At 42.8% G+C, this 9,430-nt stretch overlaps 1 gene segment (V, D, J or C); it reads left to right on the forward strand.

The window, feature by feature from the left end:
- The first annotated feature begins 7,583 nt into the window (after nucleotides 1-7,583).
- LOC136626694 (T-cell receptor beta chain V region C5-like) lies at nucleotides 7,584-7,922 on the forward strand. The segment is given in 1 exon segment: nucleotides 7,584-7,922. A coding segment is annotated over 1 exon segment (339 nt).
- Nucleotides 7,923-9,430: the final 1,508 nt, after the last annotated feature.

The raw sequence follows: 9,430 nt of genomic DNA on the forward strand, positions 1-9,430 counted from the left end.
TCAGTAAAACAGAACTATACTTTTTAATAGAAGTTCTAGAAAAGCTACGTAAGTAAGAGGAGGGGCGTCCTCCTTCCTGTGTATCATACAGATCACATATCTTGTAAGAGCGGTAGCACCAGTCATGTCTTCCATCCAGAGGGTCCTGTTCTGCTGTTTCCTTCCAGTTTGTAAGTATTAGAAGGATTTAGGATTAACCCTGTGCACACTGAAGCTGATATCTCCCTCCACCCATTGAGCCCTGTGACCTGCTGGTATTTTTGATTCATCATTTGTTCTAGATACAAAACAACTATGGACAATGAATGTAAGAATTTAGAAACACATCTAGAACATTCTCTCATCAGTGGACAATTCGTCACGCCACATTTTAATCTATGGTGAATTAAGTGTTCATGGTACTAAATAGATAATGTATAAGATATTAGAGATATAAAATGTCCATAATGGTGATGGATATGATTATCTAACATTACAGTCCTTGGGGGATGAGATTGGTTATGGTCTCTCCTTCCTTCTCTGCAGGTTTTGCCCTAAAAGCCACCATCACTCAAAGCCCTGAACTCCTTGTAGGAAAGGTTGGATCAGAGGTGATAATGAACTGTGAGCAGCGGACTACAGACCATGACTGGATGTACTGGTATTACCACAGCCGGGGGCAAGGGCTGAGGCTGGTCACCCGTATGCTGCGGGGAGATAAACCAAACTATGAAAATGGCTACCAGACTGGCTATGAAATGAATAGGACAGAAAAAGACAAACACAGTACTCTAAGAATAATGTCTCTGGCGTCCAAGGATCAGGGGCTTTATTTCTGTGCCTCCAGTGATGCACGGTGACACAAAGAGCCTGAGGGCTTTGATGTAACCTCAGTACCCAATAATAATGGGAGAAATCATCCAACAGCTCAGCAAGAACATCGACCACAGATGTGACACAAAGTAACAGAAAGTCAAAGCATCAACAAAAATGTGTACAAATATTAAACATACAAATGTATAAAACAGTATAAAGGATAAAAGATATCTATATATATAAAGCTGAAAGCCCTCACTGACTCACTGAATGACTCTCTGACTGACTCGCCAAAAGTTCTCCAACTTCCCAATGTCGTAGAAACATGAATTTTGGCACAAGCATAGATTGTCTCCAAAATAGAAAAAGTAATTGGGTCCCAACTCGATTATTCAATTCTAGCGCAAAAGAATTGGCGTCGAAATTTAACGTACATAATCTAAATCACTCACTTCCCAATGTCATAGAAACGGGAAATTTGGCACGAACATTGATTATGTCATAAATGGGAAAAGCTAATGGGTCCCAACTCGAGTATTCAATTCTATGCGCAAAAGAATTAGCGTCCAAATTTTACGTGCGGAATGTAATTTTCACACTTTCTGGTGTCATAGAAACGGGAAATTTGGCACGAGCATTGATTATGTCATATATAGGAAAAGGTAAAGGGTCCCAACTTCATTGTTCAATTCTATGCGCAAAAGAATTGGCGTCAAAATTTTACGTACATAATCTAAATCTCTCACTTCCCAATGTCATAGAAATGTGAAATTTGGTAGGAGCATTGATTATGTCATAAAAAGGAAAAGCTAATGGGTCCCAACTCGATTATTCAATTCTATGCGCAAAAGAATTAGCGTCCACATTTTACGTGCGGAATGTAATTTTCTCACTTTCCGGTGTCATAGAAACGTGAAATTTGGCACGAGCATTGATTATGTCATAAATAGGAAAAGCGAATGGGTCCCAACTCGATTATTCAATTCTAGCGCAAAAGAATTGGCGTCAAAATTTTACGTAAGGAATGTAATTTTCTCACTTTCCGGTGTCCTAGAAACGGGAAATTTGGCACGAACATTGGTTATGTCATTAGTAGGAAAAGCTAATGGGTCCCAACTCGATTATTCAATTCTATGCGCAAAAGAATTAGCGTCCAAATTTTACGTACGGAATCTAATTTTCTCACTTTCTGGTGTCATAGAAACATGAAATTTGGCACGAGCATTGATATGTCATAAATAGGAAAAGTTAATGGGTCCCAACTCGATTATTCAATTCGAAGTGCAAAAGAATTAGCGTCCAAATTTTATGTATGGAATCTAATTCTCTCACTTCCTGATGTCATTTTATATAAAGGAAACGTCGCATGGTTACCTCCCCGTGGTGTTTCCTGGGTAACGCAGAGAACTATGCAAAATGGTGAACATATGTTTTTCTGGTATCTCTAAAGTAAACACGACTTCATAAGATTTTCCGTGTGAACACCAGATAAACACCAGTACCAAATTAACTCGGGTGAAGCCGGATATATTAGCTAGTCAGTATGTAATTATCCTGTCCCTGAAGTATCAGCGTGTCATTATCCTGTTCCCCAAGTATGTTTGTCATTATTTAATCCCCCCAAGTATCAGTATATCATTATTCTGTCCCCCAAGTATCAGCGTGTCATTATCCTGTCCCCCAAGTATCAGCGTGTCATTATCCTGTCCCCCAAGTATCAGCGTGTCATTATTCTGTCCCCCAAGTGTCAGCGTGTCAATATCCCATTCCCCAAGTATCAGCGTGTCATTATCCTGTCCCCCAAAGTATCAGCGTGTCATTATCCTGTCCTCCAAGTATCAGTGTGTCATTATCCTGTCCCCCCAAGTATCAGCGTGTCATTATCCTGTCCCCCAAGTGTCAGCGTGTCATTATCCTGTCCCCCACGTGTCAGCCTGTCATTATCCTGTCCCCCACGTGTCAGCCTGTCACTATCCTGTCCCCCAAGTATCAGCGTGTCATTATCCTGTCCCCCAAGTGCCAGCATATCATTATCCTGTACCCCAAGTACCATTGTGTCATTATCCTGTCCCCCAAGTGTCAGCGTGTCATTATCCTGTCCCCCAAGTATCAGCGTGTCACTATCTTGTCCCCCAAGTGTCAGTGTGTCATTATCCTGTCCCCCAAGTGTCAGCATATCATCATCCTGTATCCACGTGCCATTGTGTCATTATCCTGTCCCCCAAGTGTCAGCGTGTCCTTATCCTGTCCCCCAAGTATCAGCGTGTCATTATCCTGTCCCCCAAGTGTCAGCGTGTCCTTATCCTGTCCCCCAAGTATCAGCGTGTCATTATCCTGTCCCCCAAGTGTCAGCGTGTCATTATCCTGTCCCCTAAGTATCAGCGTGTCATTATCCTGTCCCCCAGATATCAGTGTGTCATTATCCTGTCCCCCAAGTATCAGCGTGTCATTATCCTGTCCCCTAAGTATCAGCGTGTCATTATCCTGTCCCCCAAGTATCAGCGTGTCATTATCCTGTCCCCCAAGTATCAGCGTGTCATTATCCTGTCCCCCAAGTATCAGCGTGTCATTATCCTGTCCCCTAAGTATCAGCGTGTCATTATCCTGTACCCCAAGCATCACGGTGTCATTATCCTGTCCCCCAAGTCTTAGCGTGTCATTATCCCGTCCCCCAAGTGTCAGCGTGTCATTATCCTGTCTCCCAAGTGTCAGCATTTCATTATCCCGTCCCCCAAGTATCAGCGTGTCATTATCCTGTCCCTGAAGTATCAACGTGTCATTATCCTATCCCCCAAGTATCAGCGTGTTATTATCCTGTCTTCCAAGGATCAGCATGTCATTATGCTGTCCCCTAAGTATCAGTGCATCATTATCCTTTACCCCAAATGTTAATGTGTCATTATCCTGCCCCCCAAGAGTCAGGGTGTCATTATTCTGTCCCCCAAGAGTCAGTGTGTCACTATCCTGTACCCCAAGTGTCAGCATGTCATTATCCTGTCCCCGAAGTATCAAGGTGCCATTGTCCAATTCCCCAAGAATGTTTGTCATTATCCTGTCCCCCCCAAGTATCAGTGCATAATTATCCTGTCCCCCAAGTATTTATATATATAAAGACGAAAGCCCTCACTGACTGACTAACTGACTCACTGACTGACTCGACAAAAGTTCTCCAACTTCCCGATGTCGTAGAAACATGAATTTTGGCACAAGCATAGACTATCTCCAAAATAGAAAAAGTAATTGGGCCCCAACTCTATTATTCAATTCTAGCGCAAAAGAATTAGCGTCGAAATTTAACGTACATAATCTAAATCTCTCATTTCCCAATGTCATAGAAACTTAAAATTTGGCACGGGCATTGAATATGTCATAAATAGGAAAAGTTAATGGGTCCCAACTCGATTATTCAATTCTATGCGCAAAAGAATTAGCGTCCAAAATTTACGTACGGAATCTAATTCTCTCACTTCCCGTTGTCATAGAAACGTGAAATTTGGCAGGAGCATTGATTATGTCATAAATAGGAAAAGCTAATGGGTCCCAACTTGATTATTCAATTCTATGCGCAAAAGAATTAGCGTCCAAATTTTACGTACGGAATGTAATATTCTCACTTTCCGGTGTCATAGAAACGTGAAATTTGGCACGCACATTGATTATGTCATAAATAGGAAAAGCTAATGGGTCCCAACTCGATTATTCAATTCTATGCGCAAAAGAATTAGCATCCAAATTTTACGTACGGAATGTAATATTCTCACTTTCCGGTGTCATAGAAACGTGAAATTTGGCACGAGCATTGATTATGTCATAAATAGGAAAAGCTAATGGGTCCCAACTCGATTATTCAATTCTAGCGCAAAAGAATTAGCGTCGAAATTTTACGTACATAATCTAAATCTCTCACTTCCCAAAGTCATAGAAACATGAAATTTGCCATAAGCATTGAATATGTCATAAATAGGAAAAGTTAATGGGTCCCAACTCGATTATTCAATTCTAGCGCAAAAGAATTAGCGTCCAAATTTTACATACGGAATCTAATTCTCTCACTTCCCGATGTAATAGAAACTTGAAATTTGGCACGGACATTGATTATGTCATAAATAGGAAAAGTTAATGGGTCCCAACTCGATTATTCAATTCGAAGTGCAAAAGAATTAGCGTCCAAATTTTATGTATGGAATCTAATTCTCTCACTTCCCGATGTCATAGAAACGTGAAATTTGGCACAAGCATTGATTGTGTCATAAATAGGAAAAGCTAATGGGTCCCAACTCGATTATTCAATTCTAGCGCAAAAGAATTAGCGTAGAAATTTTACGTACATAATCTAAATCTCTCACTTCCCAAAGTCATAGAAACATGAAATTTGCCATAAGCATTGAATATGTCATAAATAGGAAAAGTTAATGGGTCCCAACTCGATTATTCAATTCTAGCGCAAAAGAATTAGCGTCCAAATTTCACGTACGGAATCTAATTCTCTCACTTCCCGATGTAATAGAAACTTGAAATTTGGCACGGACATTGATTATGTCATAAATAGGAAAAGTTAATGGGTCCCAACTCGATTATTCAATTCGAAGTGCAAAAGAATTAGCGTCCAAATTTTATGTATGGAATCTAATTCTCTCACTTCCTGATGTCATTTTATATAAAGGAAACGTCGCATGGTTACCTCCCCGTGGTGTTTCCTGGGTAACGCAGAGAACTATGCAAAATGGTGAACATATGTTTTTCTGGTATCTCTAAAGTAACCACGACTTCATAAGATTTTCCGTGTGGACACCAGATAAACACCAGTACCAAATTAACTCGGGCGAAGCCGGGTATATCAGCTAGTCAGTTTGTAATTATCCTGTCCCTGAAGTATCAGCGTGTCATTATCCTGTTCCCCAAGTATGTTTGTCATTATCCCATCCCCCAAGTGTCAGTGTGTCATTATCCTGTCCCCCAAGTATCAGTATATCATTATTCTGTCCCTGAAGTATCAGCGTGTCATTATCCTGTTCCCCAAGTATGTTTGTCATTATCCTGTCCCCCAAGTGTCAGCGTATCATTATCCTGTCCCCCAAGTATCAGCATGTCATTATCCTGTCCCCCAAGTATCAGCGTGTCATTATCCTGTTCCCCAAGTGTCAGCGTGTCATTATCCTGTCCCCCAAGTATCAGCGTGTCATTATCCTGTCCCCCAAGTATCAGCGTGTCATTATCCTGTCCCCCAAGTGTCAGCGTGTCAATATCCCGTTCCCCAAGTATCAGCGTGTCATTATCCTGTCCCCCAAAGTATCAGCGTGTCATTATCCTGTCCCCCAAGTATCAGCGTGTCATTATCCTGTCCCCCAAGTGTCAGCATATCATTATCCTGTCCCCCAAGTATCAGCGTGTCACTATCTTGTCCCCCAAGTGTCAGCGTGTCATTATCCTGTCCCCCAAGTGTCAGCGTGTCACTATCTTGTCCCCCAAGTGTCAGCGTGTCATTATCCTGTCCCCCAAGTATCAGCGTGTCACTATCTTGTCCCCCAAGTGTCAGTGTGTCATTATCCTGTCCCCCAAGTGTCAGCGTGTCATTATCCTGTACTCCACGTGCCATTGTGTCATTATCCTGTCCCCCAAGTGTCAGCGTGTCATTATCCTGTCCCCCAAGTATCATCGTGTCATTATCCTGTCCCCCAAGTGTCAGCGTGTCATTATCCTGTCCCCCAAGTATCAGCGTGTCATTATCCTGTCCCCCAAGTATTAGCGTGTCATTATCCTGTCCCCCAAGTATAAGTGTGTCATTATCCTGTCCCCCCAAGTATCAGCGTGTCATTATCCTGTCCCCCAAGTATCAGCGTGTCATTATCCTGTCCCCCAAGTATCAGCGTGTCATTATCCTGTCCCCCAAGTATCAGCGTGTCATTATCCTGTCCCCTAAGTATCAGCATGTCATTATCCTGTCCCCTAAGTATCAGCATGTCATTATCCTGTCCCCTAAGTATCAGCCTGTCATTATCCTGTACCCCAAGTATCAGGGTGTCACTATCCTGTCCCCCAAGTATGTTTGTCATTATCCTGTACCCCAAGTATCAGCGTGTCATTATTCTGTACCCCAACAGTCAGGGGGTCATTATCCTGCCCCTCAAGAATAAGTGTGTCAAGATCCTGTACCCCAAGTGTCAGCGTGTGAGATAGATATGGTATAGATAGATAATTAGACAGATATGAGATAGATACTGTAGATAATTAGATACATAGATAGATCACCCTATAACATTACCGCTACACAGTCCTGGTTTGTCTGGATTATTCCTAGTACATTGTATCTGGAAACAGAACTATACTTTTTAATAGAAGTTCTAGAGAAGCTACGTAACTAAGAGGAGGGGCGTCCTCCTTCCTGTGTATCATACAGATCACATATCTTGTAAGAGCGGTATCACCAGTCATGTCTTCCATCCAGAGGGTCCTGTTCTGCGGTTTCCTTCCAGTTTGTAAGTATTAGAAGGATTTAGGATTAACCCCGTGCACACTGAAGCTGATATCTCCCTCCACCCATTGAGCCCTGTGACCTGCTGGTATTTTTGATTCATCATTTGTTCTAGATACAAAAACAACTATGGACAATGAATGTAAGAGTTTAGAAATACATCTAGAACATTCTCTCATCAGTGGACAATTCGTCACGCCACATTTTAATCTATGGTGAATTAAGTGTTCATGGTGCTAAATAGATAATGTATAAGATATTAGAGATATAAAATGTCCATAATGGTGATGGGTATGATTATAGTCCTTGAGGAATGATGGTCTCTCCTTCCTTCTCTGCAGGTCTTGCCCTAAAAGCCACCATCACTCAAAGCCCTGAACACCTTGTAGGAAAGGTTGGATCAGAGGTGATAATGAACTGTGAGCAGCGGACTACAGACCATGACTGGATGTACTGGTATTACCACAGCCGGGGACTAGGGCTGAGGCTGGTCACCCGTATGCTGCGGGGAGATAAACCAAACTATGAAAATGGCTACCAGACTGGCTACGAAATGAATAGGACAGAAAAAGACAAACACAGTACTCTAAGAATAATGTCTCTGGCGTCCAAGGATCAGGGGCTTTATTTCTGTGCCTCCAGTGATGCACGGTGACACAAAGAGCCTGAGGGCTTTGATGTAACCTCAGTACCCAATAATAATGGGAGAAATCATCCAACAGCTCAGCAAGAACATCGACCACAGGTGTGACACAAAGTAACAGAAAGTCAAAGCATCAACAAAAATGTGTACAAATATTAAAGATACAAAAGTATAAAACAGTATAAAGGATAAAAGACATAAAAATATAAATGTTACATTTGTGCAGGGGACAAGCACAGAGCCTCTCACAGACATCACCAACATGTCAGACCAAGATGTAATAGAGGTCTACGTGGACCAATACAGACATACACTTATTGTAAAAACAATCCCTCCCCTAGACGATGTGATACGGGCAAGCATAGAGGCTCTAGTACCCTGTTGTACCATCTCTAGCTTGGATACAAGATTGGATACGGGCTGGCATGTAGGCTCTAGTACCCTGTTGTACTACCTCTAGTTTGGATACCAGATGTGAAACGGTAGGTATGAAGGCTCTAGTACCCTGTTAGGCTACCTCTAGCTTGGATACAAGATGTGATACTGTGGGCATGGAGGCTCTAGTACCCTATTGTACTGACTCTAGCTTGGATACAAGATGTGATATGAGTGGGCATGGGGGCTCTAGTGCCTCATTGTACTGCCTTTAGCTTGGATATAAGGTTTGATACAGGCGGGCATGGAGGCTCTAGTACCCTGTTGTACCGCCTCTAGCTTGGATACAAGATGTAATACAGGTGGGCATGGAGGCTCTAGTATCCTGTTGGGCTACCTCTAGCTTGGATACCAGATGTGATATGGACGGACATGGAGTACCCTATTGGGCCACCTCTAGCTTGCATACAAGATGTGAAGCGGGCAGGCATGAGGGCTCTAGTACCCTGTTATATCACTTCTAGCCTGGATGCAAGATGTGATATAGGCGGGAATGGAGACTCTAGTACCCTGTTGGGCTGCCTCTAGCTTGGATACAAGATGTGATATGCGCGGGTATGGAGGCTCTAGTACCCTGTTGGGCCACCTCTAGCTTGGATACAAGACGTGATATGGGTGGGCATGGAGGCTCTAGTACCCTGTTGTACCACCTCTAGTTTGGATACCAGATGTGAAATGGTGGGTATGAAAGCTCTAGTACCCTGTTAGGCCACCTCTAGCTTGGATACAAGATGTGATACTGTGGGCATGGTGGCTCTAGTACCCTGTTGTACCGCCTCTAGCTTGGATACAAGATGTGATACCAGCAGGCATGGAGGCTCTAGTACCCTGTTGTACCACCTCTAGCTTGGATACAAGATGTGATATAGGCGGGCATAGAGCATACACGTTTGCTGTAACTGAGACTCTAGATCCTGCAAACTCATAGGCTGTAGAAGTTGGCATCCCAGATGGTCCCATACATGTTCTATTGGCAATAAATCGGGTGGCTACGGAAGTGTGACAATGTTGTGGGGGCTCCTGTGACTCCTTTGTGTGTGCGGCCGAGCATTATCCTGCTGGAAGCCGCCATGAGAGGAACACAT

Source organism: Eleutherodactylus coqui, chromosome 4, assembly GCF_035609145.1.
Source record: "Eleutherodactylus coqui strain aEleCoq1 chromosome 4, aEleCoq1.hap1, whole genome shotgun sequence".
Lineage (NCBI taxonomy): Eukaryota > Metazoa > Chordata > Amphibia > Anura > Eleutherodactylidae > Eleutherodactylus > Eleutherodactylus coqui.